Source organism: Selaginella moellendorffii, unplaced genomic scaffold, assembly GCF_000143415.4.
Source record: "Selaginella moellendorffii unplaced genomic scaffold, v1.0 SELMOscaffold_113, whole genome shotgun sequence".
In the NCBI taxonomy this organism is placed as follows: Eukaryota; Viridiplantae; Streptophyta; class Lycopodiopsida; order Selaginellales; family Selaginellaceae; genus Selaginella; species Selaginella moellendorffii.
Genome location: NW_003314374.1, coordinates 445,360 through 473,347, shown reverse-complemented (window position 1 = coordinate 473,347; position 27,988 = coordinate 445,360). Strand labels below are relative to the sequence as shown.

Sequence of the window (27,988 nt, the reverse complement as noted above, 5' to 3'; positions counted from 1 at the left end):
TCCTCTCCAGGGGCCATGGAGTTGGTGGCCACACACCAATGGATGATGGTTTCCATGGTGGTGACTATGGAACACTACTCACCGATGGTGGTGGTGTCCATAAACCCCTTTTGTTAGAGCCCTGGCTGGAGGCAGAAGTTTCAGCCTTAGCTCACCAGAAAAACTCGTCATTTCTCTTATTTGTTGTGCTTCGAAAAATCTACTTCTCTCCTTGCTTATTATGGTGGTTTAGGGGAAAAATAAACTAGTCACGAAAAACTAGGGCTTCGCTTGGATCGGACGGCCAAAAGCGGAAACCTACCATCTACGTCTCAGATTGAACTCGAAATGTGGTTTAGATCAGTTAATAAGTACACTTAGTTTACAAAAGTTCTTTTCCCCGTACGTCCCTTTTCAAGGACGTACGGAACGCTTCTGTTCTAGCTCGCGATCAATCTGCCAAAACCGAGGAGCCACAAAAACTCTCATCAAGAACAAGAGAGATCCTGATCCTAGACTGGAGGAAGACGATCACCCTCCAGCTTCGCAGCAGCAGTAGCAGCGTTATTACCATCTTTCAAGAACTGGAAAGAGTCCATACCTCGCGAATGGTAGCTGCTAACTTTCTCCCGGATCTCTGCCGCCACCAGTCTCGTCAACAGCAGGCCCGCCACCAGCGCCGCCACCATCAGCATGTAGAAAACTTTGTCCCAGCCGCTGGTGGAGAGATATCCTGTCAACACTGGCCCGATCGCCGCCCCCAGCGATCCACACCCATCGATGATCGCAGTCACTGTTGCCAGAGCTCTCGCGTCGCCCTTGAGCGAGCTGTGAGTTCCGAGGTCGGCTGACACCGCGGTCGTGATGAGCGCGTAGGGGCCATTGACGAGCATCCCCGTGATCATCATCAGGGCGATGCTGGACGCCATCGACGTTGATCCGTACCGGTGGTAGAGAAGCAGCGCTGGAATAGCCAGGTAAGTCATGGTTGCCGCTGTGATTGCTCGCGCTTTGAGCCTGTCCGAAGCGTAGCCGGCTAGGATCCCACCAAAGACTCCACCGATGTCGAAAAGTGTTGACAGGTTCCCAGCAGTCTTTTCCGACAGGGATTTCTCTCCGACTCCTGCAAGAACACCACCAAGTTCGTCAACTTCGTCAAGGAAGATAGATTAAAAGAAAGCTTCAGTTCTATATGTTGTGTTACCTGAGAATGGGGATGCGGTAGACTTACTAGTCTGCTTGATGTAGAACGGCAGCCAGTACAAGAAAGTGTAGGCGACGAGCTTGCAGAAGAACAGGCAAAACGCAAAAGGAAGAACTCCTGGGATCTTCCAAGCCTGTAAAAACTCCACGGCCTTTCCACGCTCGGGGCTCTTTGCTCGGCTGTGCTGCTGAGCCGAAGAGATGAGAGGAGCTTCCAAGTCGTCTCGAGCAGGTTCGCTGATTCTCAGCGAGCTCGACGACACCGCCACCTTTGTTGCGTTCTCGGTCGCCTCCACCTCCGCTGGGCTCGGCAAATCCACGTCCGCTGGCTCCACCACCAGGAACAGAAACACCAGGATCCCGGCTACGATTATCAAAACTCCCGGAAAGATGAAAGAGTATCCCCAGCCGAGCTCCAGCGCGCTAGCCGCGACGAGCGATCCGATGATGTTTCCAACTGAGGTGTGAGCGTTCCAGATGCCCATGATGAGACCTCGCTTAGATTTTCCAAACCAGTTCCCGACGATGGCGACGACCGATGGCCACCCTGTCGCTTGGAACAGCCCCGCCATGATCTGGACGAACATAAAGTAGTAGAAGTCGTGGATGTTCCACCAGTAGGCCATGCCAAAGAGGCACACGAAGATCCCACTGCCAACCATGCCAATGCTGAGAAAAACTCTGAGATCCATCGTGTCACCCAGATGCCCTGCAAAGAACATTGCGAAGGCGTAGAAGGCGAGGAACGCGAGATCCACCTCGCCGAGCCTGACCTTGCCGTTCCTGCCATTGAATGGATACCAGCCCTTATTCTCACCGCTGCTCGATCGCTCGGGGTCGAGCACGCTCTTGACGATGCTTGGCGGCTTGCGCGACGCGTGGTAGCATGCGTAGGCCACGAATGTGAGCGCGAGGACGAGGAATCGGTAGAATCCATACTGGAACTGCCGGCCGCTGAGGCTCCGCGAGATCGCGATCCCTGGCGGCGTTACCCTCTTGTTGGATGTGAGCGACGGGCACGGCTCCATCGCGCCCAGCGATCGATCGATCGCACCCTATCAAGGTTGTCCGCGAGCCCTAAAATATTCCTTGCCCATCGTCTCTTCATTCATATAGGGGATGATCACCAACACCCTTTCACGAGAGTTTCTTCTAACCGCCCGATCACTCCATCCTAGCCGTCGATTCGATCTCCAATAAAGATCCAGGAGATTAGGGCTCTTGGGCGCCAGGGTTCTTGAAATTTCCGGGGTTTTAGGCGGGCTCCCGATCGATCGATCCATTGATCGAGCGCTAGGGCGAGGTAAGATGCAGGGATCGCAGCAGCAGCAGCGCCAGGATTCCGGGAAGAAACGGAAGAAACCGGAATATGTCTATGGGAATTATCCGTTCTACTATGGCTACCGGGTCGGGAAGACGCTGGAGGAGGATCCGAGAGTCAGTGTTTTCAAGCAAGAATGGATCGAGAACAGGGATTGTCTCGACATTGGGTGCAACGAGGGGCATGTGACGATCGCGCTGGCGGTGAAGTTTTGCTGTAAGAGCATGGTGGGAGTGGACATTGATAGCAAGCTTATCTACAAGGCACGATGCAATCTACAGCACGAAGTGGAAGCGCTGGAGAAGGAGGAGAAAAGCAAGGAGGACGAGAGAAAAGTAGAAGATGGTGAGAGGATTGCCGAGGAGAAATGCCTCGAAGGGATCGGCACGCAAAAGGTGGGTTTAAAAGTAGCCGCGGCAGCCAATGACGATGGTGGCGAAAACGAGAAAGAGCTTGCAACGTGCCACGACGACGAGAAAGATGGTGTCGAAGAGAAAGGAATCGGGAAAATGAGAGCTGCCGAGGAAAAAGATGGTGTTAAACACGAAAGCATGGCTGCCGTGGAAAGTTGTGAGAAAGAAGCCGAGAGAAGCTTTGTTGAGGTGGTTTCTGTGAGGACGCAAGGGGACAATTCTGTGGAAACAGCTACGGCAGTACATTTTGAGGGTAGCGAAAACGGAGTGACCGAGAAAGAATTTCTAGCTTCTCACACAAGTGATGGTGTCGAAGAGAAAGAGAAAATGGAAGCTAACAGAGTTGAACCAGCCGCGAAGGAAAATGGTGCGCAGAAAACCGAGGAAACTGTGTTTGGAGTGAATGGAGGATCGCAGGCTAACTCGATGGAAGAAGCTGACGAGGGGTATCCTTTCAAGCAAGGTGGTGAACAGAAGAATTCTGGGAAAACTCCAAGCACAGATTCTGAGGAAGCAGCCGTCGAGCAAAAAGCTGCCAAGTGTGGGGTCGTAGCTGGCGGAAAGCACACTGCAAAAGAAGCTGGTGATGATGTTTTAAGCGGGCTAGAGCTTTCGGAGAGAGTTACATTCAAAACTCAGAACTACCTCGACGTTTATTGCAAGCCCGGGACGTACGACACCATCCTCTGCTTGAGCATTTCCAAGTGGATTCATCTCAACTGGGGCGACGAGGGCCTCCTCAAGTTCTTCGCGAAGGTTTTCAAGGAGCTCCGGCCGGGTGGCCGCCTGGTGCTGGAGCCTCAGCCGTGGGAATCATACAGCAAGAAGCGGAGAGTTTCCGAGGTGACGAGAAAGAACTTCCAGAGAATAAAACTCCGGCCGGACAACTTCCCCAGCATTCTGACCGAGAAGATTGGATTCAAGTTCTACGAAGAGATCAGCTCGGAGCTGCCGAGTGATAAGTCCGGATTCAGGCGGCCGCTTTTTGTCTACCACAAGTAGAGTAGCACCGGGACATAGCTACAGTTCTGGGAATTCTGAGAAGACAGGAGATCTCACGGGGGAAACAGTGTCAGCTCTGGGAGACCATTCACTGCAAGAGGTGTGCCAGGGAAATAGTTGTACGTTTGGGAAATTCCGCGAAGTCCACTGCAGGGAATGTAGCGTTTAAGCAACGTAGCAGCAGCAGGCTTCGAGCTTTCTGAAGGCGTCCCATCATCGCAAAATCCTGGAGGATCCCGTGTGAGCTCAAGCAAGTCGACAAAAGCCAACAGTTGGACTATTGCGACTTAGCCACGTACGTGTTCTTCTTTTTTCTTTCCATTTCTCTATTGCTTGTCTCGTCTTCTCTCCTTGCTTGGCTTATTAAATTTCTAGCGTGATTCTTTCTCGCCTTCCCGTGGCTCGCCGCCACGGCGTTTGTCGGATGCTCTTCACCATGAAATTTTTTCTGTAGGCATTCAAGTATCGAACGTGGTTTGGATGGACTACTCGGGAGTTTGAAGTTCGTAGACGACAACCTTCGTCATTTCCTTCACGAGACGAGCAGTATGTTTCTCTCATTCTCGCTTGCGTTTTTTAGTTCTAGTTTTCCTCTCTTTGCTTCATTCCCTGTAATAGTTTTTACAGCTTGTTGGACGACTCTCGCCAAGGTTTCTTCTTCGTAGGTGGTATGCTCTAAACTTTCCTTTCCAGTCTGATACGCTGGCGTTGTTTAATCGATCTGCCATTCTGTGCACAGTTGTTGTTTTTATCTGGATTGACGCAGCAACGGATTTAAATTGGGGTGTTCTTGACTTTGAGCGGCGAAAGATCACTGGAACTTCGGGGGCGGGGTTATTCTAAACTGGCAGCAAATAATGCCATGTGTTGTGGACTTGAGAATGGATTCTTCTAAGTGTTTTTCTAAGGGATTGGCGAGAAAACTAGTGGGGCGAGTCAAATGGATGAGATCAGCTTTCACCAAAGCATAGTGTTACAAATTAAGAGTGGAAAGTGACTGAGATGAGAGAAGAGACCCATTCATTGTCACCTTCACTGGAATGGAAAAAAACATGGCCAACTTCAATGAAAGAACACAAATCAAGACAAAGAGCGATCTAATCTCTCTTGTTTTGTGCATTGTTTGATTGGAACTGTTGTCTCCCTTTGACCTTTCCCACTAGTTTAGACAATTTTCTTTAAAGAAACGCCTATTGACTTTTCAACTTCCGCCACCACCTTTTTCTGACCTAATTCTTCGCCCAAACCTAACCCGCTTTGACCGGCTGTGACCGTGACACGTGTCAGGCGTGACACAAACTTCAAATATTCCTGACGCCCGCCCGTCACGCTTGCCAGAGGCCGTATTTGACGGCCTCTAAAAACCCCTTGCTTCGCGCCGGCCGCCCGTCAGATGAGGTCAACCTTGACGTTTCAGTTTTTTTCCCCCTCCCTGCCGGTTTTGTCGGTGTGTGAAAGCGACGCTTTAGGGTTAGGTAAGGCCTATGTCATTTTACCTTTGCCGCGAGAGGTTAGCAGCTTAACCGGGGTTCACATCACAGCCGTCAGATCGGCAGAGCCGGCGGCAATGATGTTGCCAGGTAGGCGCACAAAAATCTCTTTTCACCGACCGCGTTCTTTTTCTTCCACCTCGGTGCCGTACGTACGGTGGACCCACACGGTAAGGGGCGGGCATGTCCATGGAGTCATCATGGACCCATGTGACTTCTCTATGATGGGGACCATGTATGGTATGGTACCCCATCACATCATATCATGTGACTTTCATCACTCCCATTTGGCAGCGGCTCTTTGGTAGCTTTAGAGCGAGCGCGGTGTGGGTTTCTTGCCCTTCACGAGATTTCGCTCGCTCGCTCGCTGTGCCGTTCCCTGCGACAAATCGATCGATCGGTCGGACAAAACGACCTCTGCAAGTCGAGCAGCGCTTAGCCAGTCCGATCAAAACGAGTGATTGATCGGAATCCAATCTCTGGACAGCTAAAGCTTAAAAGCAAAACTAGACTAGAATCGCAAAGTACTTTCCTCGCTGAGAGAGCTCCGGAGCTCATAGAGATGTCGTGAGCCGAGAGAGATACAAAAGGAGTCTTGAGAGAATGTACGTATACATACATACGCTTTGTTTCCTGACGAAGCAGCAGCAGCAGCAGCAGCACAGCAGCTGCCAGTGCTGTGCCGAAAGTCTCAAAATTGTGGCATCCCGCCTTACGTGACCTGCAAGGCAGAAGAAAGTAATCAGGTCCCTCGCAGGAGAGAGAGGTAATGAAAAAGAAGAAGACGATATAATACTTGCATACATACCTCCAGACCCAAGCAAAGAGTGTGTAGTGTGTGTGTGTGTGTGCACTGGTGAACAGTCGTCAGTCAGGCGCATTCCTTTTGTCTTTGTAGTTGTAGCTGTGAGCTCCTTTCCTTCCTAGGCGTGGCAGTGAGAAACATTAGTAGCCCCGAGAGCAAAATCGGCTTACCACTGTTGTTGGTTTTCCTGTTTTGCTGCTGCCGGTGTGCTGCTGCTTCGAGAGAAACTCTTTTGTTTCTCTTCAAAGTGTGTACTGAAAGTCGAGGCGATGGTGGTCGTAGTGTTCTTTGAGCATGTGGCTAGCCAGTGAGTGTGTGCATCGAGCGTAGTGTCCGAGCCCTCCCGAGAAGTAGCGGCAGCAGCAGCATTTTTTAAAGAGGAAAACGTTTTGAGCCGCGCACTGATTGATGCGGCCTAGATTCGGGAGCCCCGAGTTGAGTCAGCGGTGGTGGTGGCGATTCGCAGATGCACGGGTGGCGCTGCTGGCGGCGGCGGTGTTGTTGTTGTTGAAGCAGCAACGATTTCAATGTGGCAGCATCAGCAGCAGCAACAGCAGCACAATTCCTTCCGGCTGGACAACAGGTTCGTCGTCAGAGAATGCGAAGCTGCTGGCCTGTTAAGTCGAGCTGACTCTGCAACCAAGCTCGTCTCTCTAGCAACAACCGGGCTTGATTCCTCCGGCTGGCAACGAGCCGCAGCCTTGGTCCAAAGCCCGCTTAGTGCCAACTCAGAAGGCAGCTCCACCTCCACTCCCGATCAATGTCCGCCTTCTCCAGCTCCGACTTTCTGTGAGATGTAAGTCTGTCCCCGAGCTCGGCCACCCGAGCTCCAGCCATGAGATGCTTCAAACTTCGAGCTTGACAAGCGTGTTGACTCGACTCGTTTGTTTCTCTTGTCGCAGGCCGAGCTCGCGCAATGGAAGCTGCAATAACCATACTAGACAAAAGGAAATGCATCAGCAGCATCAGCAGATTGCGTGGAATAATCTACCTTCCCAGTCTCCCGCTCCAAAGTCCGCCTCATTATTGGAAGTGGAAGGCGAGTGTGCGAAGTGGTCGAATCGGGCTGATAATCTCTTCGACGATCAGGCGCACGATGCATACGGCACTCCAATTCTGTAAGAAGAATTTTTTCGGTGTCTTTAAGTTTCGTGATCTCGAGTGTTCAAAGCCTTTCCGATATAATTTCTCTTCTCTTTGCGCCTTTCTGTCCAGGAATTCCAGTCAAGGCTATGCGGTGGACGCGCTTCTCGTCTGTAGAACGGCCGAATTAATGTCTCGAAGCTGCTCGGAAGATACTCATCGGAGCTTGCAAAATCCAGTTTTGGTGTCGCCGGGAAGCCGAGGCTTGAGTTCAATGTACCAGGTTGAAATGCAAGTCCCTCCGCCGGTGATCAAGCACGAAGAGGAGTTCTTTCTCGGTGGCCGCAATGGTCTGGTCATCGACGATAAGGTCCTGGCGCTCCAGAGGTCTTCCACCGCGACAAGTTCGTCCAAAATCGGTAACTTTATGGATCTCTTGCGCCAAGCCGATAGGCCAATCCCGGATGCCACAGCTGCTGCGAGTGCGAGTTGCAGTCACCTCGGTCAGCTCCTCAGCGGCAGCCAGGACACTCCGGAAATGTGGCTTACGCGCTCCAGCAGGCTGCCTGCAATGCTCTCGGAGGTGCTGCCGTCGAATTCTGCAGGAAAATCCACCGAGTCATACGAAAGAAACAAACGAAAGCCGACAGATGTGGATACTCGGGATCGTGGTTCTACGGTACAGCTCCAGGAGGCCGTGATCCCAAAGCACCAGGTAACATCTCCTAAAGACGAGAAAATCACATACACACTTAGAACTCGCTCGAACGCATCGATTCTGATTACTATAAATTGATGCAGGATGACGATGAACCTGCGACGAGTGACCGGGTACCGGGCCTCTTTGGAGGGGTTGCAAGCAGCAGCAGCGGCGAGCCCGAGCTGTTCTCGAAAAGACCCAAGCTTGAAAATAGCAACTCCTTCCCTTTCAAGGTAGGTGCCTGCACAACGTTTCCAGGCATTAGTTCTATGCATTTACTACTAAGGAATCCTGCATGAGTCTTTAGGACAAGTTCCTAGTCAAGCTTCCAGTAGATGCTGACTTTAATGAGCAGAACAATAAATAGGGGCTGATCCTTGTACCTGGAGCTGATTAAGTTTTTGGAAATGGAAATGCAGATGCAGGTGAGGAAAGAGAAGCTTGGAGAGAGAATATCAGCACTCCAGCAACTGGTCTCGCCATTTGGAAAGGTAAAGAGTACCTGTTTATGTACGCTGATTCATGTCAACCAAGTCGGCGTTGTGCAGACTGACACAGCCTCCGTATTGCTGGAAGCGATCGGGTACATCAAGTTCCTGCACGAACAAGTCCAGGTAAAACAAGCACTCTCCCCGGTTCTAGTCGCTTCTTTCTTTAACTATGTTGGATCTGAAGGTGCTCAGCTCGCCTTACATGAAACCAGCCGGGGTCAGTACGACGACACGGCAAACCGTAAGCCGACTTACTTACTAGCATTGCTTGTCCAAACTTCACTTGACATGCGTGGCCCAGGAGCATGGAAAAATCTGCGAGGACAGGCAAGATCTCAGAAGCCGGGGTCTATGCCTGGTACCGGTGTCCTGCACTTTACAGGTGGCTAACGATAACGGAGCCGACTACTGGGCACCCACGCTCCACGGACTCAAGTAACCCGAAGTGGAAGAACACACACCGGACTCTAGGAACAAGCAGCGCAAACACTGAAGGACTCTCGGAGTTCTCAGCCAAATTTTAGTGACGAAACTCGAGCTGACCAACGGAAAACTGTCTTGTACATTCCGCAAAAGCATGATAGCATGCATCGGCAATTGACACTGTAATCACCTCACAAAATAAAAGACTGACAGTGCGAGGAAAACCACTAGCATCCTGCATTCGAGCTAACGAAAAAACCACTAAGCTAACCATCTACGGACTTAGCCCGTTTCCATACAATCACCAGACCTTCGCAATCTGAAGAAGCTAGCAGGTTCTCTCCGTAGTTCCACGAAACGCCAACTATTGGTGCGCCATGCCCCTGCACAAACAAAACGAAGTTTAGTTCGCGCTGCGCTCAGTTATAATGAACAGCTTACCTGTAGCTTATTAACACAGGGATGCTTTGGTCTTGTAAAATCGTAAAAATACACATTCTTGTCTTCGCTCCCAGTAACTGCAAGCAAAAGAAACGAGCTAATAAAAAAGAGAATAGCCACATAAGAAACACTTGAACCTATGAATTCTCCCTTTTCCAGTGATAGCAGAGGGCAGAAAGATGCTCTTGTGTTTCTTGCAAGAGGAGGCAAGTGTAGGGAGCATCTTAGAGTAAGATATCCGTTCACTTGCAGTGCAACACTGAAAAGAAAATGTTACCGAGCGCAGAGGAAACCAAGACCGACGAACCTGAAGAACCGCAGACTGCCATCTTGATTTGAAGCAAGTAACACAGGCCCACCAGCTAGACGGGAAAATATTCTGAATTGCACAGTCGTGGTCGTGGACTTACGCGCAAGACCCATGTTATTCTTGTGTGCGTACGACAGTGTGGCAGTAATAGAGTCCACCGCTATACTGTAGATGCATCCCTGATAGAAAAAAAAATTGGTATCAAACAGTCGCAATAAAGAAAGACCGAAAAATTCTTACGGTTGAATCACCAGCAAACAAAAGGCGGCCCGACGGATCAAAATCTAGAGCAGTGATTTGTCTTCCAAGGTCCAAATGGCTCACGTGCCGCCCAGTACTGAAGTTGATAACCTGAGCGAAAAACAAAAAGTTAGATTGCAGCAGCGAACTTAGCCGCGAGTACCTTCAACTGGCCGGTTCCGGTTCCGACGACTAGATAGTTGTTATTTACCTGGGAGAAAAGTTCTTTAGGCGCTCGAGCATCGCAGAGGGATAGTCTGCTCACTCACAGGATGAAAGCGGATGCATAGTTGGGACACTTTGTCGTATATCACTCGGATGCAATGACCTTCGCTCGTATCCCAGATCCTGACGCTTTTGTCCAGAGACGAGGAGCACAGGTACTTGTTATTGAGAGACCAATCGAAATCTAGTTTCCTGTCAGGAGTTAACAGCTTCAAAGCTTCGTAAAGTAGCCATTTACCTGTGATCTCCTTGGAATGACCCCTGAGGAGATGAAGAACTCGCGGCGAGCCTTCGAGCGAGCATACTGTAAGTGTGCCATCCGCTGCGCCAAACGCTAGTAGATCAGAGCTGAGGTTACCAAATCGAACAACATTCACTGCAAGAAGAAGAAAAAGATCAAGTTAGAAGAAAGGAGAAGACATGAAGAAGAAAAACAAATACCCGATGCTTTGCAAGAATCAAACAAGCACTTCATTCCAGCAAAGGCGTAAGCTGGTTGCTCGGATTCGTCTGCTTGCACAGAGCTTGATCGGCGACTCGAGATTGAAGCAGGACTCTTAAGAAGCAGAAAAAAAAAAAAAAAAAAACCAACACCAAGAACAAGAAAAGAAAATCACCACCACAGTGACCATCTTCTAGCAACTCTACACGAACCTTGCTTAAATCTTTCGAGAGTCGGCCCTCAGATGGAGCCCATTCACTGTGATCGACACTTGGCTTGACATCGCAAATATATTTCCTGTACGCTACATATCCAGTCCCGTTGCAATCCCAGTTCTAGACAAGAGAGAAGGCGCAAATGCAGGCGCCAGACAAGAAAGAAAGAAATTTACCTGGCGCGAGAGCTTCCCATTCATCGCTTGCCTGTGGAGCAGCAATCTTCGCATTGTCACATAATCCTCCTCGCGCTTGGACAGAGATCCCGGCTCCAGAGCTATGGCCAGGCGATCGGCCACAGCGTAGCTCCCATCGCCTTCCACCGCCAGCATTCTCCACAAAGAACAGAGCTCTACCTAGGGTTCTTGGAGTAGGGCAAATATTTTGGGATAGATGACCCAATGGCGCTGTGTCTCCTCTCCACGATCTTGGCGACATCGCGATCGGAGGGCCTGCTCGCGTCTCTAGTAGATTCCGGCGACCTGCTGGCCGATCCATCGAGCAGCGATGGCGCAGCGCCTCCTTCACAGGTGAGCAATGATCCAAAGGGCTGCCTCGCGTTTGCTCGCTCCAATGGCCAGCACGGGGTGCTCTACTACCTTGTTATGCTGCTCCCGGTGTTGGCTTTCACGGTCTTTCTCATCGCTCGCGCTCGCAAATGCGTCAAGAAGCTCCTCCAGAGCCAGTCGCCGATCATGGCCACTTACTATGCTTGCCTCTGGATCATCTCGATTCTCAACATCTTGTGGTGCGTTCTCGAGGTATGATCGCCATGATCGATCCATCGCTTCGCTCAAAGTTTTTTCTTTTCGTATCCAGATGAAGCATTCCAGCAGCACGTCTTGGAATCTCATCTCACTGCTCACTCGATTCGGTATGGTGCTACTGGAAGTCAGTGTGGTGGTGTTCTTATCGCAGGGCTATCTCACCAGTACATGGGATGCTCTCGTTCGCACTCTCACTTTCTCTGGATTCGTCGCAGCGGTTGATGCATTGATCAAGGTATGATTTTTGCAAAGAAGATTTCTAATGCCACCCAAAACTTGTGTAGGCAATTCTCATCTTCCGGTTCGGTATACCATTGTTCGTGGCAGGAAGTGATGCAGGGGACTGGTCCAAATGGAGCTTTTGGTTCCTCCATTCCCTCGTCTTTTCGGGCGTCTACTTCTTCATCCTGGTTCTCCCTTTCACGAGATGGCGAGATCACTTACCGGGTATGGTTTCATTTTTTGCCTTTCTTGTTCGAACTTCTCGTTTGTGGCTGTTTCCTGTTTTTGCAGCGAGACCGGCGTTCTATAACTACGTGCTCGTTTTGTTTGTTCTAAACATGTCGCGTTCCCTGGGAAGCTTTATCCTCGGATGTGGATCGGAATTCGGCTACTGGTAATTGCAACTCATCTTTCTTTTCGTTTCTTCATTCTTCGTCATTCATTCCAAACGATTTTGCAGCATCTATAGCTTCACAAACTATGCGTACTACGCGTTCTATCCGCCTCTCTTGTATCTCACGTTCCTTGCCGACTATTTCAAAGTAAGCGAAATGGAGTTCTTTCTCTCAATCTCTCGCACAATTCTCTTTGGATTTGTTTTTCAGGAAGAAGCGTTCCAACTCGAGGATGTATATTACTCGGAAATGAAAGACGCGGGCTACTTCGACGCTGACTGGGACTGAAAAGCTCAAAATTTTGGGCCTGTAGAAGAATACAAATACTAAAGCTCGATGGTACATACATACATTTACTGGTCATGGGTTCGAATCTCTTCTAGAACGGTCGTTTGGTCGATCCCTTAAACGCCGCCACGTGTCATTTCCAGGGTTCTAATTTCTAGACTTGGCGATGGTTGCGGCTGCTCTTGGGAGGGCGGGCGCGAAGCTCTCTGGCGATCGATCGTGTCTCTGGCGGTAATGCATCCTCTGCAATCTCCTAGGAAGTAGCTGATAATCGTATTGGCGCGCGGCGCTTAGGATCGCGGGCAATGAGAAATGGCGGTCCCTTTGCTCGGGGCCAGCTGCCAAGCCTCCGCCGCATCCAACTGAGGAAGCAGAGACGGTTGACGTCCAGCCCGAGAGGTCGAAGGTAGAGGAAAGTCTTGGAATTTTTGCTGGATCGATGAAAGCTTTCAATGGCTTTTTTTCCTTTTGTAGATTTTGGTTTTGGGAGGAAATGGATTTGTAGGTTCTCATGTGTGTAGAGAAGCTGTTGTGCGTGACATTCCTGTTGCGAGCTTAAACAGGTACTTTGTTTTTCTTCTTTTCTTTGTTGGTCACTAAGAAGACTTTTCGTTTTTAGATCTGGAAAGCCTCACATTGACGAACCTTGGGTGAATAAGGTGGAGTGGATTCGAGGTAAAGTCGCCACCACTAGTGTTTTCTTTTTCTTTTCCTCTTGTTGAGCAAAGGAATGGCATTTGGTAGCTAGTTGTGTTTGACCACCCCTTACAGGTTTTGGTTTCAGGAAATCTTATCGGCCCAAACACGATTGGAGAACACATGAAAGATGTCTCAGCAGTGGTAAGTTTTCAATTTTTTGCTTTTCTTTCCTTCTGTTCTTCACGAGGATTTCTCTTGTCTTTCCAGATATCATGCGTAGGCGGTTTTGGATCGAATGACACCATGCGCAAAATCAATGGCGATGCAAATGTCAAGGCCATCAATGCTGCTGCTGATTCTGGTAATCGTGGTTTTTCTTTTCAGTTTTCATCTTCTGTTTTTGTCAGGAGTCAAAAGGTTTGTCTATGTATCTGCCTCAGATCTTGGCTTCGCGTCTTACATTTTGCGTGGCTACTTTGAAGGAAAGGTTTGTAATGTTCTACGATACTGATGAAAGCAAGATTAACTTTTTTTCTTCTTCCAGAAAGCGGCTGAAAACGCAGTGATGTCTAGATTCCCTTATGGCGGTTAGTCCAGCGCGTCTTTTAAATCTTTGTCTCGCGTTGATAACTTTGTTGGTGGCCCAGGCGTGATCTTGCGTCCGGGATTCATTCACGGAACTAGACGTGTTGGCAGCATCCAATTACCTCTGGGAGTCATTGGAACTCCGTTGGAAATGGTAAGTCTATCTTCGTTTTTTCAGAGCACGAGACTGGAACTTTGCTGGCAGGCGTTTCGAAACCTGAAATCGATGACGAGAGTTCCAGTTTTGGGGAACTTGGTGGTGCCTCCAGTGAAAGTTACATCAGTGGCAAAAGCTTCCATTCGATCGGCCGTGGACAACGCTGTTCCTCCGGGAGTTTTGGACGTGTGGGGGATTATGCGCTTGGGCGATCACTACTGAGGAGAGAAACAAAAAATGGATTGGCTTTTTTCGACTGGACGAATTCATCCATGAGCGGAGGAATCAAAAAAGAATAGCTCGTGGCAACGTTGCTTACATGACACGAACATTCCCGGAGGAAAATAAGAGCTTGCTCTATTTTTTGTTCATACGGATTTGTGACACGTGTCGCTACCACTTGTCTACACTACAGGCGCGAAGCTCCACAGTATAAGAGCTCTCTTCCTGTATGGCGGGAATCACTTATTTAGGGTTTTTTGAGCGATGGCGACGATCCCCCTCTCCAGCGCTGTGCTCGGCGGCAGTAGCGTGTGGAGGCGAGAATGCGGCGGCGATCCTTTTCTCTACGCGAGGTCTGCGGTTTCAGCTGGATTTGGGCAGGATCTGCGGAAGCGACGAGCTCAATCATGGCATTTCGTGCGCAAGGTGGATGATTTGTGTAGCAGATGTATGAGCCCCGATGCGCAAGGGATGAAATCCGTGGAAATTGGAGCTCCAGAGGCAGCGAACAACGCAGCCTTTTCCCTCTGGTCTAGGTAAATTTGCCAAACGTTTTTCTTTTTTCTTTTGGTCTTGTTCTTCACCATTTCTTTTGTAGATATGTTGGTCTACTGGACAGCCATCCCTTGGTTATGAAGAGCTTGACCGCGGGCCTCTTAAACGCATTCTCGGATTTGTTTTGTCAGGTAAACCGAAAAGAAAAAATCCTTGCAAAACTTACGATTTTTTTTTTTTCAATTCTAGATTGTTGTCGAGAAGTCCCAGACAATAGATTTCCAGCGGCTTCTATCATTCACGGCTATTGGGATTTTTATGAGTGGACCTGGTATGCACTACTGGTGAGCAAGCATGGTATTTATTTTTTGTCACTTTCAAGAGTTCTGGATTGTAGGTATGGATTTCTACCAAAATTGATTCCGTATCCAGGAGTCTTGGGTTTAGCCCTTCGCATTGCCGCGGACCAAGTAAGATACACTAAAGACTCTTCCTAGCTCTGAAAACTTTACTCTCTCGTATAGTTTGTGTTTACACCTCTCGGAACTGGGACGTTTTTCGCTGTCTTGCTCACCCTAGAGGGTCGGAATCAGCAACTTTGGTCAAAGCTTCAACAGGTGAGCTAAGCAATGCTGTATTGCTCACTGGTTTCCTCTCGTTGTCATCTCCAGGACTGGCTTCCTACCGTCATAGCGAACTGGAAAGTCTGGATACCGTTCCAGCTTGTAAACTTTGGACTAGTGCCTCCACAACTACAGGTTCGTTTTGGTGTTTCTTACTTCTCTTGCAAAGAAGTGGGCCAAAAACACACTTGATTTTCAGGCTGGCGCAGCGTGCTTGTTAGGCGTTATTTGGAGCGTTTTTATTTCGTTTGCTGGTCACAAAAAATGAGACAGTTTTGTTCTAACTCTGGCATCAATTCAATTCCTTGTTTATACTTGTTTCTAGGGCTTTGCGAGTTGAGTTTCAGGTAGAAATTACGAAATGCAGCAAGCGTTTCCATGGACGAGCTGCTGTGACCAGGCATGTTGGTGGCTTGATATTGGATTTTTCTAAACACAGTTTCTCAGTTCTTGCAGTGTGCTTGCAGCTCAAGTGTTGGGTACCTCCGTTTCAATCAGTTTACGGGCTGAGAGTGCATTGCTTCAGAAGAGGAAAGGCTTTTTGTTCAGTAGAGTGCCGAGAGGATAGTGTGTACAGCTACCGGTAAAGTTGCTTCTTCACCTGGCTTTGTGCTCACTCTTCACATATTTTTGCTCGCAGTGGCTTCCATAAAGATAGAGTTACTGATGGCCTACAAGCTGGTATTATTTCTTGTCGACGAGTGCGTTCATGGGTGAGCATAATTGTAAACTTCAGTTATAGCAGCTCACAATTTGTCCAGATTTGTTTCGCTCAAGGAAATAAAGGAGATAAGAATCAAGGAGAGCAGCCCAAGACATGGAAGAAAACAGCCAAGAGAGGAAGTTCTCTGAAGGCTGTTAACCTTATCAAATGTGTAAGTGAGCTTTTAAGACGAGAAACCGAAGCTATGTGGCTGAGGATTTTGTTTTTCTTGTGCTGCCTACAGATAGCCAATCTCTCAGACTGCAAGGAAGATATATATGGTGCATTGGATGCTTGGAGTGCTTTCGAAGTCGACTTTCCGATTGAACCCGTGAAAAAGGCTCTGAGGATTCTTCGAGATCAGTGGCAATGGAAGCGTGTGATCCAGGTTCGTGGATTTTTCTTAGTTCTTCTGTCCTTAGAAGCTTGCCAGGTTTCGAAATGGATGCTGAGCAAAGGACATGGCAAGACAATGGCAACTTATCAGCTGCTGATAGTGGCACTGGAGAAAGAAGACCGCATCGAGGAAGCCGAGGAAGTTTTCCACGGTGTCTTTCGGAGATACTTGGACGCGCTTCCCCGTTCACATTTTTCTCTTATGATGGGGATCTACAACCGAGCTGGCATGTATGAAAAGCTGCTAGATGTAAGTTTCTTCCTCCTGTAATTTCTCCTTTCTTATACCTTCTTCAGCTCTTTGCAGACATGGAAGAACTCAACGTCAGACCGGATCAAGGATTAGTTGAAATGGTTGCGGAGGTCTATTTCAAAGTCGGCATGCCAGAAAAGAGCGAGAAGGTGCGAGAAAAGTATCCCCTGCGGCGGTATGAGTATCGTTATCTCAAAGGGAGGCGTATCAGAGTTCCTACGAAGCGACTCTATCGTAAGTTCCATCTAAACTCAGCTCAGTGCAGTTCTAACGTTGAAAGTTTCTAGCCGAGCTGAGACTTACAAAACCATCTCAAGAAGCCGAAAGTGGTGGTGATGGCGATGATCTTTCAGCACAAGAACAAGAACAAGAACAAGAAGAAGAGGAAGAGGAAGAACTTCAAGGAGGAGGACTCGAAGATATCGAAGAAAACGAAGAAGTGATCGTCTCTAGTGCCAACGACGAAGATGAACTGGAATTGCCCGATAAAATGGAAGAAGATGGAGAGCTCCTCGAGAGAGTCCTATTGGGGGAGCCTGTGGGAGAAGAGCTGCTAGAGACCAAGTGGCAAGAACAGCAAATTCTTCAAGCAAAGTGAGTGAACTTTCTTTCTGCCGGTTTATGGAAAGGAAGCAATGCATTGAAGCAATCCAGTCTTGCAAATCCCTCCCAGCGCTACGAGAAATCCACTCGCGAGCAGCAACTGTCTTGCCAAGGATCAAGGACGATTACTTCATCCTCAACAATCTCATCGAAATGTATGGCAAGTGTGGCAGCGCCACCGAAGCTCGCAAGGTCTTCGATGGAATCTACGTCAAGAACTCCTTCTCCTGGACGCTCATGCTCTCGGCCTACTGCCGCAACGGGCATCTGGAAGATGCGAAAACAATACTTCTCAAGATGCCAGCCTCCGCTAAAACGCCCGTTTCCATGACTTCTATGATCGCAGCACTTGCAAACTCGGGGAATCTGGAAGATGCGCGACGAATGTTTAATGCCATGCCCGATCATGATCTAATCTCTTGGACTACCATGCTTGACGCATATGCCCAGAACGGGCATCTTGAAGACGTCAAGCAATTCTACGCATCTATGCCTTGTCGGGACCTTGTCTCCTCTAACGCAATGCTGTCGGCATATACACGCCATGGGCATCTCGACGATGCGAAGGTCCTGTTCGATTCTATCGTAGGGCCGAATCTAGTAGCGTGGAACACGATGCTGTCTACGTATGCCCAACAAGGGCATTTGCGGGAAGCGCGGGAACTGTTTGACGCGATGCCGTTGAGAGACGCAGTGAGCTGGACGGCCATGATTGATGCGTACGGTCATCACGGTGATTTCTGTGAAGCGAGGAGATTGTTTCGCGAGCTACCGGAAGATAACCTTGTGTCTTGGAATGCGATAATGTCCGCATTTGCCATTAGGGGGCATTTGCGGGAAGCGCAAGGATTGTTTGATTCGATGCCTCAAAGAGATCTCATTAGCTGGGTCGCGCTTGTTTACGGCTATGCCATTGCCGCAGAGACATCGATTGCGAAATCATTGTTCGATCGAATGCCGTGTTGGAACTTGGTGGCGATGAACGCCCTCCTTTCGGGGTTTGCCCAATTGGGCCAAATGGAGTCCGCCAAGAATGCATTTGATGAGATGCCGGGGAGAGATGTAATTACCTGGAACATCATTCTAGGAGGTTATGCCCAGAACGGGTATTTCCAGGAAGCTCGGATTGTGCTCCAGGCAATGCCACAGCACGGGATTGTGTCGATCAACACAATGATCTCGGCATATGCCCAGACTGGAGACGTCGCTCGATCAAAGTCGCTGTTTGATGAACTCCCGCAGAGGAATCTCGTTTCCTGGAACGCGGTTCTGGCCGCGTATGCCCAATCTGGTAGAGTTTCTGAGGCTGAGAAGACATTCCAGGCGATGCCACAGAGAGATCCTCTCTCGTGGACTGCGATGATCACAGCCTATGCCTTGGCTGGGAATTGTGAGCGATCGCAGCAAATGTTTGATGAATGCCCTCACAAGGACACTGTTTGTTACAACGCGCTTCTCTCGGCATACGCTCAATGCGAGAGACTCGAAGAAGCAAAACTCGTTTTTGACTCAATGCCGCACAGAAATACCGTCTGTTGGAACGCAATGCTTGCTGCGTATGCCCAGGTAGGGCATCTGGACGAGGCGGAGCACATTTTCGAAAACATGCCGGTGAGGGATCTCGTCTCCTACAACACAATGCTCTCCGCGTATTCCCAGAACCGGCACGTCGTACAGGCGGTGGCAATGTTTTATAGCCTTCCGCTTCGGAACGAGCATTCCTGGAATGCATATGTCGCAGCATTTGCACGAGTTGGAGACATTGAAAGAGCAAAAAGTGCTTTCGATCAGATACCAGAGCAGGACCAAATCTCATGGAGCGTCTTGCTTGCGGCTCAAGCCCACTTTGGAGACTCAACACTTGCAATTGCAACTTTTGATGAGATGAGAGTATCAGTCGCACCTGAGGAAGCTTGTTTTGCTCTTGTACTCACCTCTTGCAGCAGGAAGGGCAAGCTTTACAATGGGCGCTGCTGCTTCACGTCCATGAGGTATGATTTCGGGGTCTCTCCGTCGCGGCCTCACTACTGCTGCATGATTGATCTTCTTGCCCGGTCTGGGCATTTGGAGGACTGTGAGAAACTCATTCTTACAATGCCCTTTGAGCCCCAGGTTCTGGAGTGGATTGCCTTGCTTAGTGCTTGTTCGTCTCACGGTGACAATGAAAGAGGAGCTAGGGCCGCAAAGAGCTTGACGCGATTCCAGCATGGAGCGGCTTATGTGCTCCTAGCGAATGCCAATATCCCAAAGCTCACCGGCACTAAATGAGGGTGTGCCACTTCAGCACTGGTTCTTTCTCTAGGGTTTATGCGTTTTGCTTGGAGAAATGTGTGGGAGAGCTCGATGCACGCTTGCCCCCGACGCTGTGGGAGCTGCCTGTGGTTTTGGGGATTGCCAGCTCCGATTGATCGATCACGACAGGTATTTTTTTTTCGCATTCGTTTGATCACATCGCATTCTACCATCGCGTTTTTGCAGGTATCGTCCATCTTACAATGTGTCGCCTGGAGCTTATTTCCCTGTTGTTCATTACGAAGCCAAAGACGATGGGGAAGCTCTTCCGGTTGTGCAAGCGATGAAATGGGGGCTCGTTCCCAGCTTCACCAAAAAAAATGAGAAGCCCGATCACTATCGCATGGTAACTATCCCAAAAACTTTTTTTTGGAGTGAGTTTTCTTGTTCTGTCTCATTCTTTGCTTCGTTTTCTCGACTTCCTTCTTGTGTTTGCGATCTAACCAAATTTTTTTTTCTCGACTTCTATCTTGTGTTTGCGGTCTAACCATTTTTTTTTCTCCACTTCTTTCCTGTGTTTGCGATCTAACCAATTTTTTTTTTTCTTGACTTCTTTCTTGTGTTTGCGATCGAGCCATTGTTTTTTTCTCGACTTCTTTCTTGTGTTGCGATCTAACCATTTCTCTTCTTGTTTCAGTTCAATGCAAGATCAGAAACTGTGCGTGAGAAGACCTCCTTCTCTCGACTTCTTCCAGCGAAACGGTGCCTCGTGAGCGTCGAAGGGTACCAAAACAAGCATATCATATCTTCTACTACGACTTCGCTTTTGCAGATTTTACGAGTGGAAGAAAGATGGTAGTAAGAAGCAACCATATTATATCCACTTCCAGGACGAGCGCCCTCTTGTATTCGCCTGCCTGTACGACTCTTGGCAAGATGCCGAAGGTAATGAAATTTTCGTCGAACTCGTGGGTGTGCTTACGTGCTCTATCAGGAGACACGCTCTTCACTTTCACCATTTTGACCACGCGAGTGTCCAAGCGATTGGAATGGCTCCACGGTACGAAGTGTCGATTTAATCCCGTTTTAATCGTGTTGGCCAACTCTCCTTTTGCTACAGACAGGATGCCTGTCATTCTAGCGAGCGACGACGCAACGAAAGCATGGCTAGAGCTTGGCTGCTCCCTCGATGACGTCTTCCGCAAATTCGTGCAGCCATACGAAGGACCGAATCTGGTAAAGGAAGAGTAAATTCTAAAGCCTGGCGCCACCCATGGATTCCTCGAGAACCATCTTTCTCTCGGTTTTAAATACTCCTTGCAGGTATGGTATCCTGTTACATCGGCAATGGGCAAGCCGTCCTTTAATGGGCCAGATTGTATCAAGGAGGTAAAAGCTACTCTCCTTTTTCTCCTTTTTTTTTTTTTTGTTTACTAGTGTTCTTGCAGATCAAACAACAAAAGGTGAATGATATCAGCAGATTCTTCAAGCGGAAGCCACAGGAGAGTAATCCAAACGCTGCAACCGGACAAGATCCCGAGAGAGAAGTTTGTGATCGTCCTCGCGACGTAAAGAAGACAAAAGCCACCGCTTCTCAAAGCTAGAGAACACGAAAGCGATGCCTCAGGTAACATTCCATCTCAACACTTCTACAAACTCTAGAAGTATAAGATATAGCTTCGGTTGTCTTAGTTTTCTCTCTCGTGGATCTAACTTTGATAAGCTTTGATTGTCTCCGAATCGATTAGTCTTTTCTCTTGGATTCAACATTTCCAATCGTTCCATGACCACTGCTGTGACTGACGAAGCAATGAAGGATAGGATTAAAGCCGAATCAATCTCTGTCGACACGTGGCGTACCCGCCGGACACGCGGCCTGCCGTACACGTCAGCATTTACTGGCGGGTCTTTTTTACTAAGGGTGTTCTACCGAGAAATTAGGGTTTAAAAAAGGGTGCTCTACCGAGAATTTAGGGCTCTTGCGGAGAGATGCTAAATTTTGGTGTCAGTGTGTACTAGTTTGCCACTGCTGGTGTCGAGATTTTCATCCAGGCATGGGATTTCCAAGCATCTATGGCGGCCTGCTGCCGCTGGTGGTGGTGAACACGGCGATTTCGCTGGCGCTCGTAAAGAATCTGCTCGATTCGCTGCTCCGGATCGTCGGGCTCAAGAGGGATTCGTCGGAGGTCCACCAGATGGAGCCGTCTCGGCAGCCGCGGCGCCCGGTGGCCTCCAGCCTCTCGCCGGATCGCTCACAGCCCCAGCACCACCACCATAGCTTCGTGGAGGAGATCCAATCCTCGCTCCCTCTCATCGAATTCAGTAAGCTCGTCCATTCTTCTCTCGATATTTCGGAGATTCCTTCCTCCTCTCTCGATAATCCGGGAGAAATCCCTCCTTCCCCCTCTTCTTCCTCCTCTCCTCCTTCCTCGCTCGAATTCCCCGGCGAGAACGAGGAACACGAGGCCCAATGCGCGGTGTGCTTGTGTGATTTCGAGCCCAGCTCGCTCGTCCGCAAGCTCCCCAATTGCTCGCACGTCTTCCACCGGGATTGCTTGGACAAGTGGCTGAATCACAACCACACCACTTGCCCGATGTGCCGCTCCAGCCTCCTCACGCTCGATCTCGCCAAGAAGCACAGGCAGCAGGAAGAAATCCTGGCCGAGGAGCTCGCGCTGTGGCTCTCGGTCTATCACACCAGCGGATTGGCCAGGGGGCCGTGGTGGTACCGCGGCCATGGATCTGGCTTCGCCACTGGCTGGGATTTCCACTAGTCAGCAGCCGCCACGAAGAAAGTGAAAGGATCGATTGGTCGGTCCTATCGATCGATTGACACGGCAGACCATTTTTTCGTGTTCTTCGTTTGCGTGCTTTGTTCTAAGACCACTCACTGTACATAAAGTAAAAAATCTTCCATTCACGAGAAGAGTGGGTGACAAAATCGCGGCCGTCCATCTCACGGGAGGCTCTTCTTCCGGATAGGAATGTGACCCTCGCTCTCTTGTTTTGACTGCGATGGAGAGATGGAGAGATGGAACGATCGTTGGAGAGAATTTCAATCTCTTTCGCTTGTGGGTCCAAGATTCCTGTGGAGACACACCACAACAAAAGATCGTAGATTCATATCAATTCGGGAATCCATGGTTGGAATGTTGCGAGGCCACACATCAAGAGAATCCGATCAAACATCCAGGACAGTTGGTTCATTTGAGCTCTATCAATCTTTCAAGCTCTCGAATTGACAAAAGAGAGAAAGAACTAGCAACGGAGTGGAGCAAGCAATTCTAGAATGAAGAGAGAGAGAGATAGAGATCAAGAAACAAAGAGGCTTCTTTGTGACAATCCTAACACAGTGGTATGCTCCCACTCAATCAAACCTGCGAGTGGAATTCCATGAAACGTTTTGTTGGATGGGAACATACCACCTGAGTTAGCATTGTCATGGATCCTCACAGAGAAATTTCTAGCAAACAAGCAATCATCCAGCTCTCTAAAAAATTCTCTAGTTTCGATCCACAAAAGAGCTCCAAAACCATAAGTCCGGCGCAAAACCACGGCGAGAAGAAAGCCGATCGATCCAGCCCCAAAAAAACTGAGCTCCAGGCGTTTGCTATAAAAACTAGTATTCCTCGAGCTAAAACATTGCATTATATATTGTAAGTAGAAAGATTTGTGCGTTGCATTGCCTAGAAGATGGCGTAGTTTGAAAGGGCTTGTTTTTTGTAACCATGGAGGGGAGGACTAGTTTAATCAGATCAAGGACTGGAGCTTTCGAAACCATTCAGTGCTCTGGTCACAAAAAAAAAAAAGGTATTTTTGGCAGAATTGGCTGGCAAAATAATTTGAAAGCTTTGAATTTTTTTTGAATTTTTTGAGGGAAAAGAGGGAATTTTTGTCTCTGGTGTCATGGTATTCGACCACTTGATTTCTCCACAGTGTTTTTGTAGACTGGCCATTCTTCACATATTTTATTTATATTTTTGCAGGGGTGTCTCGCTTTCTTTCGGGTTGGAAAGCAATGGCTTGTCCATTCACCATGTCAATCAATCAAGAACGAACAAAATTTTATTGCCTTTGGCATTGGCATGACAAACTTTTCTTCGCTTTTTTTTCTTGGTCTCTTCAGCCTTGAATGTTTCCATGTCTGAGCCAGTCTAGAACAACATCGGCTGCTTTTCTCCACTGCGTGTCCAGCATTATGTCGTGAGCAATGCTTGAGATGATGTGCTCTTTGGCATTGAAGAAGGCCCCTGTCTCGCGCACTGCTTGCTCGTCCTGGACGAAAGAGAAAGTTGTGACGAGAAGACAAACGTTTAAAAACTTTGATACGCCATGGGAGCGTTTTCTACCAGGATGAAGTCGTTCTCGGAGCCAATGACAAGAACAGGTGGTGACGACGGAGATGGCGGGCCGATCGGCAGTGATGCATTTAGTTTGCGGAGGTCAAAGAGAGGAACAGTGGAGCTGTTCCTCATCAAAGCCTGGTATCTGGAACAAACCATATGAGGTTTTGTAAACGATTCCAAGCAAAGCTCACCTTGCAAGCTCTGAATGGTTTATGTCCGGCGAGAAGAATGTTTCTCTGCAAAGTGGAAGAGACCTCGCAAAGCCTTTCGCAGCCAAGCTCCAAGTAACCTTGGCTTACAAGTGATTCACAAGACAAGCAAAGCTTATGAAGCTTACTTTTATGGAAGCAAGAGGCTTGGACTTCAAGAAACGCATCACCACAGCACTGCATTGTAATCCTTGTTGGAAAAGATATATTTTGTGGAAACCAAAAGGCCAACTTACGTATTCCCTGTTGGAGGAACCGAGCATGCTAGAACAGCGGAAGCTAGCATCGGGTATCCTGCAAAAGAAAGATATAATTTTCACTTCACAGATCGAAACTCTTACTCTCAAGACAATGAAGATAATATTGCACGATCAATCCTCCGAATGAATGCCCTACGAGCACTGGAGGAATGCCATGAAGCTTGCTCTCGATGAAGTTTGCAACATCGCTTGCATGAAGCTACTGCGCATAAGATCAATCGATCACTGACAGAAAGAATATAGTCAAAGATAAAATCCAAACCTCCAAAGTCTGTGGCACTCGATCAGCTGGCGGATCACTCTCTCCCTTCACGGACATTATCACACAAAACTCTATAAAGACCAAGGAAAAAGAAAAACCAAACCTGGCCGAGAAGACTCAATGCGAAACAATGGTGCCCAGCTTGAGAGAAATGGGGGAGCCAATGCACAGCCCAGCACCACGCAGCATGGTAGCTCCCGTGAACAAAAACTACTGGAGCAATTTTGCTTTGGGTTGCCGGAGAAGAAGAAGAGGGTGGACAAGAGAGAACCTCCATTCGAAGCCCAGATGGAAGCTCAAAGGAAGAGCGCGAGACCCCATCTGGCAAATTTATAGGTGGAGTTGCGGACCCAAGATTTGCAGAAACCGCACACCGGCCGCGGCCAGAGGGAAGAGGAGGCAAAATGTTGCTTGGAATATTTACCAGGACGCCCATCTCACTGCATTCCAAATGAACTTCTCACAATATTGAGGATTTTAGTTTGGAACAGTGTTCCGGTTACTAGTGCTCCTCTAGGAGGTTTGGCCTACTAAAGAATTTCTAGCTACTCTTTCATAATTTTGCATATCTTAAGAATATTTATATTTTAAATCCTGAAGTATATTCTAATTAAACGAAATCTATGTTATATTTATTTATAGCCTAGATGCTTAACTTTAAAAAAAATATCAAACATTACTTTCAAAGATGTTTTATTTCAAAATAAATATAAAATGAATTATTAATTTATTTTATTTAAGTGTTTTGATTTTCTTCTTCAAAATCTTAATTTATTTAACATTATTTAACATATTATATAATTTTGGTCCATATGAATGATCAAATCTGATATCAATTAGATATAAGTATTTATTTATATCAAAAATATAAATAAATAAAAAATCTATAACATTAAATTTAGCTGAGAATATTTATTGACCATGAAAAGTCCCTCCATTACTTATGTGACTTTTCATTTTCCAGATGCATCTCAGTATCCAAACCTCCCATGTAACAACACTAATAAGACATTGTTGACGCTAATGTCTCCACCCAAGAAATGGAGGTTCCCAATTTGGAAAATACCGACAACTGTAACACATATGATCATGGGATGAAATTTGAATATATTGTCATTATGGATCCTTAGAACCTTGGGGGATAAATAGGGATAAAATAGCCACTAAGGGTTCTCTCGTCAAGCAATTGCCCCTTTTCCAGTTGGCTTAAGGGGAGAGAGATAAGGTGTGCTACAGTTGGTATCAGAGAAAATGGCACGGGTTCAATTCCTATTGATTAGTGGCTATTTAAAAATATAATATACCCTTGAGCAAGGTATATTCCTACCCCTAAATTTGAAATCGTACGTATTGGGTATATTCCTACCCTAAATTTGAAATCATACGTATTGGGCATCCATGCGTACATCCTTCCTCTTGTGTGGAGTATCCAGGTGGCTACTTAAAAATATAATATACCCTCGAGCAAGGTATATTCCTACCCCTAAATTTGAAATCGTACGTATTGGGCATCCATGCGTACGTCCTTCCTTTTGTGTGGAGTATCCACGAATGAAGGTATCCACCGTGGGACTGCAATACGGGTGAATGATTAGTTGTCTCACATGGAATAGTAGTCAATGAAGACATTAACATCTCTGAAGGGGGGGTGTGTTACACTCACATGAGGGGGGGTGAGTGTAGCACATGTGATCATGGGATGAGATTTGGATATATTGTCACTGTGGATCCTTGGAACCTTGGGGGATAAATAGGGATAAAATAGCCACTAAAGGCTCTTTCATCAAGCAATTGCCCCTTTTCCAGTTGGCTTAAAGGGAAAGAGATAAAATGCACTACAACAATGCTGATAAGTGTGACCAACTTCATCACACACCCAACAGTGAATATCACGGCCACGACTAAGTCCTCGCTTTTGTCTTTGAATTTGAGTAGTAATAGCATCAACTTCCATTGGAACAGGATCATCTCTCATAGGAAGTGGAGCTGAAGGATGTGTAGCAAGAAGTGGAAGAGGTGATGTTTTATAATGTTGTGCTAAGTGTGTCAAAGGTGGCTAGAGCAAGTGCATGCACAAGTTTTACAAGATCTTGACGACCATTTACTATAAAAACAAGCTTGGAAAGTAAACACTGGATGAACTAATGCCAAGTAAACCCCTTGATAATACTCCCAAAAAAAAGATAGAAGCATCATTAACTTATTCGCAAAAGATCCCTTTGTTACTCATGTGACTCCTCATTTCCCAAATGCATCTCAATGTCCAGACTTTCCATTGCAACATCACCTAAGAAATGAAGGCCACCAATCTGGAAAACGCCAACAACACTGATAAGTGTGACCAACTTCATCATACGCCCAACAACAAACATCACAGCTACGACTATATTTTTGCCCTTTTCTTTGAACTCGAGCAATAATAGCATCAACCTCCATTGGAATATGACTATCTCCCACAGTAAGTGGAGCTAAAGGATGTGTAGCAAGAAGTGGAAGAGGCAATGTCTCATAATGTTATGTCAAATAAAAAGCATTATTAAGGGTGGCTAAAGTAAGTGCATGCACAAATCCTACAAGATCTTGATGAAGTGTTGGCCACAACATTCCTACTTTGATCCTCTTTGACATATTTGGCTTTACATGAAGCAAGAGGCATCAAAAACAAATGCCAAATTGCATCACTGACTCCAATGGCCCTTGACAAAGATAATGCAATTGTTAGAAGGCATCATCACAATTGTCAATATATCTGAATGCGTATTTGAAGACATCCAAGAGAATACTCCAATCCCCACGAGTGACTATATCTAAACCATTATACCATTGTAGCACCGTCCCTTGGAGATACGTGGGAAATTCATGCTAATGTTGAGCATCATCCTAAGAATTATATGTGGCAATCACTGTGAAATGATCGAATCAATAGTAGATATCATCCCTAGAATTCCCACCAAAGAACTCTGGCCGAACGTGAGGATTGGCACCAAGAGCAAAAGAAGCTGTACCACGTGTTATGAATGCCGCCATCAACTGAGTTTAATTGTTCAATTGCAATCACATAGTATCAAGCAATTGTACCAATTGTTACTCCAAAGTCAAAGAAGGAAACTATTGCTCTACTATGAAGATGAATGAATTTCATAGGAATCCTAAGGATGATGTGTACCATTGGTTTGATCACTTCATAGTGATTGCCACATATCATTCTTGGGATGATGCTTGATGTTTGCGTGAGTTTCCCACGTGTTTCTAAGGGACGACGCTGTAGTGGTACAATGGTTTGAGTGCAACCACTCGTGAGGATTAGAGTATTCTCCTAGATGTCTTCAAACGCACTTTTAGACATGTTGACGATTGTGATAATGCCTTCCAACAATTGCATCATCTTCGTTAAGGGCTATTTGAGTTGGTGATGCAATTTGGCATTTGTTTCCGAAACCTTTTACGTCATGTGGAGCCAAATATGTCGGAGCGGATTAAGCTCGGAATGTTGTGGCTAACAGTAAATGACCCCTCCATCTTTCTTTCGGGAGTATCATCAAGGGGTT

General features: G+C 47.5%; 12 protein-coding genes and 1 long non-coding RNA gene across 17 annotated transcripts; 9 read left to right on the top strand and 4 right to left on the bottom strand.

Annotated features, from left to right (window-relative positions):
* Window positions 1-316: 316 nt before the first annotated feature.
* Window positions 317-2,210, bottom strand: LOC9660571 (putative glycerol-3-phosphate transporter 1). The gene is made up of 2 exons (XM_024664716.1): window positions 1,184-2,210; window positions 317-1,102 (listed from the first exon to the last, which is right to left on the bottom strand). Exons 1-2 carry the CDS (start codon window positions 2,208-2,210, stop codon window positions 492-494), a joined length of 1,638 nt encoding a protein of 545 aa, XP_024520484.1. The 3' UTR covers window positions 317-491.
* Window positions 2,211-2,414: 204 nt separating this feature from the next.
* LOC9660570 (probable RNA methyltransferase At5g51130) lies at window positions 2,415-4,978 on the top strand. 2 transcript variants are annotated; one of them, XM_024664750.1, is made up of 4 exons: window positions 2,415-4,213; window positions 4,373-4,464; window positions 4,537-4,586; window positions 4,658-4,978. In XM_024664750.1, the coding sequence occupies exon 1, from the start codon at window positions 2,491-2,493 to the stop codon at window positions 3,916-3,918; it is 1,428 nt and encodes a 475-aa protein (XP_024520518.1). In that variant the 5' UTR covers window positions 2,415-2,490; the 3' UTR covers window positions 3,919-4,213; window positions 4,373-4,464; window positions 4,537-4,586; window positions 4,658-4,978. The 2 variants fall into 2 exon arrangements, with proteins under 2 accessions (XP_024520518.1, XP_024520517.1); XM_024664749.1 differs by having other exon boundaries at window positions 4,373-4,586.
* Window positions 4,979-5,826: 848 nt separating this feature from the next.
* Window positions 5,827-6,298, bottom strand: LOC112342645. Its single transcript, XR_002991032.1, has 2 exons — window positions 6,217-6,298; window positions 5,827-6,129 (listed from the first exon to the last, which is right to left on the bottom strand). It is a non-coding gene; the product is annotated as an uncharacterized LOC112342645 (long non-coding RNA).
* Window positions 6,128-9,134, top strand: LOC9660002 (transcription factor bHLH123). 2 transcript variants are annotated; one of them, XM_024664756.1, is made up of 9 exons: window positions 6,128-7,009; window positions 7,116-7,331; window positions 7,429-7,715; window positions 7,770-8,011; window positions 8,098-8,229; window positions 8,416-8,487; window positions 8,545-8,610; window positions 8,672-8,728; window positions 8,789-9,134. In XM_024664756.1, exons 1-9 carry the CDS (start codon window positions 6,741-6,743, stop codon window positions 8,924-8,926), a joined length of 1,479 nt encoding a protein of 492 aa, XP_024520524.1. In that variant the 5' UTR covers window positions 6,128-6,740; the 3' UTR covers window positions 8,927-9,134. The 2 variants fall into 2 exon arrangements, with proteins under 2 accessions (XP_024520524.1, XP_024520523.1); XM_024664755.1 differs by having other exon boundaries at window positions 7,429-8,011.
* Window positions 9,027-11,161, bottom strand: LOC9660569 (WD repeat-containing protein 13). The gene is made up of 11 exons (XM_024664757.1): window positions 10,960-11,161; window positions 10,781-10,903; window positions 10,568-10,682; window positions 10,365-10,502; window positions 10,171-10,310; window positions 10,065-10,112; window positions 9,902-10,012; window positions 9,659-9,840; window positions 9,489-9,610; window positions 9,352-9,428; window positions 9,027-9,293 (listed from the first exon to the last, which is right to left on the bottom strand). Exons 1-11 carry the CDS (start codon window positions 11,113-11,115, stop codon window positions 9,177-9,179), a joined length of 1,329 nt encoding a protein of 442 aa, XP_024520525.1. The 5' UTR covers window positions 11,116-11,161; the 3' UTR covers window positions 9,027-9,176.
* On the top strand, window positions 11,136-12,513 carry LOC9660568 (transmembrane protein adipocyte-associated 1). The gene is made up of 6 exons (XM_002990946.2): window positions 11,136-11,544; window positions 11,603-11,785; window positions 11,835-11,997; window positions 12,064-12,166; window positions 12,233-12,314; window positions 12,378-12,513. Exons 1-6 carry the CDS (start codon window positions 11,185-11,187, stop codon window positions 12,453-12,455), a joined length of 969 nt encoding a protein of 322 aa, XP_002990992.1. The 5' UTR covers window positions 11,136-11,184; the 3' UTR covers window positions 12,456-12,513.
* A 61-nt stretch (window positions 12,514-12,574) lies between these two features.
* Window positions 12,575-14,205, top strand: LOC9660567 (uncharacterized protein At1g32220, chloroplastic). The gene is made up of 10 exons (XM_002990945.2): window positions 12,575-12,686; window positions 12,750-12,861; window positions 12,930-13,018; window positions 13,075-13,130; window positions 13,240-13,295; window positions 13,362-13,455; window positions 13,502-13,581; window positions 13,639-13,681; window positions 13,742-13,833; window positions 13,885-14,205. The coding sequence occupies exons 1-10, from the start codon at window positions 12,622-12,624 to the stop codon at window positions 14,056-14,058; spliced, it is 861 nt and encodes a 286-aa protein (XP_002990991.1). The 5' UTR covers window positions 12,575-12,621; the 3' UTR covers window positions 14,059-14,205.
* Window positions 14,206-14,302: 97 nt separating this feature from the next.
* Window positions 14,303-15,490, top strand: LOC112342644 (PXMP2/4 family protein 2-like). The gene is made up of 7 exons (XM_024664760.1): window positions 14,303-14,594; window positions 14,657-14,744; window positions 14,803-14,897; window positions 14,951-15,023; window positions 15,078-15,170; window positions 15,225-15,311; window positions 15,376-15,490. The coding sequence occupies exons 1-7, from the start codon at window positions 14,323-14,325 to the stop codon at window positions 15,442-15,444; spliced, it is 777 nt and encodes a 258-aa protein (XP_024520528.1). The 5' UTR covers window positions 14,303-14,322; the 3' UTR covers window positions 15,445-15,490.
* A 28-nt stretch (window positions 15,491-15,518) lies between these two features.
* Window positions 15,519-17,177, top strand: LOC9660566 (pentatricopeptide repeat-containing protein At4g21190). Its single transcript, XM_002990944.2, has 8 exons — window positions 15,519-15,576; window positions 15,644-15,759; window positions 15,817-15,889; window positions 15,938-16,051; window positions 16,124-16,267; window positions 16,313-16,525; window positions 16,573-16,762; window positions 16,816-17,177. Exons 1-8 carry the CDS (start codon window positions 15,538-15,540, stop codon window positions 17,124-17,126), a joined length of 1,200 nt encoding a protein of 399 aa, XP_002990990.2. The 5' UTR covers window positions 15,519-15,537; the 3' UTR covers window positions 17,127-17,177.
* Window positions 17,150-19,399, top strand: LOC9660565 (pentatricopeptide repeat-containing protein At4g02750). The gene has a single exon (XM_002990943.2). The coding sequence runs from the start codon at window positions 17,150-17,152 to the stop codon at window positions 19,397-19,399; it is 2,250 nt and encodes a 749-aa protein (XP_002990989.2).
* LOC9660564 (embryonic stem cell-specific 5-hydroxymethylcytosine-binding protein) lies at window positions 19,396-21,308 on the top strand. 3 transcript variants are annotated; one of them, XM_002990942.2, is made up of 9 exons: window positions 19,398-19,552; window positions 19,610-19,769; window positions 20,061-20,146; window positions 20,196-20,308; window positions 20,358-20,423; window positions 20,484-20,599; window positions 20,687-20,752; window positions 20,812-20,990; window positions 21,112-21,308. In XM_002990942.2, the coding sequence occupies exons 1-8, from the start codon at window positions 19,458-19,460 to the stop codon at window positions 20,965-20,967; spliced, it is 858 nt and encodes a 285-aa protein (XP_002990988.1). In that variant the 5' UTR covers window positions 19,398-19,457; the 3' UTR covers window positions 20,968-20,990; window positions 21,112-21,308. The 3 variants fall into 3 exon arrangements, with proteins under 3 accessions (XP_024520527.1, XP_002990988.1, XP_024520526.1); XM_024664759.1 differs by lacking the exon at window positions 21,112-21,308 and having other exon boundaries at window positions 19,396-19,552; window positions 20,484-20,610; window positions 20,812-20,943; XM_024664758.1 differs by lacking the exon at window positions 21,112-21,308 and having other exon boundaries at window positions 19,399-19,552; window positions 20,812-21,110.
* A 16-nt stretch (window positions 21,309-21,324) lies between these two features.
* LOC9660001 (probable E3 ubiquitin-protein ligase XERICO) lies at window positions 21,325-22,500 on the top strand. The gene has a single exon (XM_024664761.1). It carries the CDS (start codon window positions 21,418-21,420, stop codon window positions 22,135-22,137), a length of 720 nt encoding a protein of 239 aa, XP_024520529.1. The 5' UTR covers window positions 21,325-21,417; the 3' UTR covers window positions 22,138-22,500.
* Window positions 22,501-23,402: 902 nt separating this feature from the next.
* LOC9660563 lies at window positions 23,403-24,959 on the bottom strand. The gene is made up of 8 exons (XM_024664762.1): window positions 24,544-24,959; window positions 24,441-24,485; window positions 24,260-24,377; window positions 24,155-24,212; window positions 24,047-24,095; window positions 23,901-23,998; window positions 23,713-23,851; window positions 23,403-23,638 (listed from the first exon to the last, which is right to left on the bottom strand). Exons 1-8 carry the CDS (start codon window positions 24,874-24,876, stop codon window positions 23,486-23,488), a joined length of 993 nt encoding a protein of 330 aa, XP_024520530.1. The 5' UTR covers window positions 24,877-24,959; the 3' UTR covers window positions 23,403-23,485.
* Window positions 24,960-27,988: the final 3,029 nt, after the last annotated feature.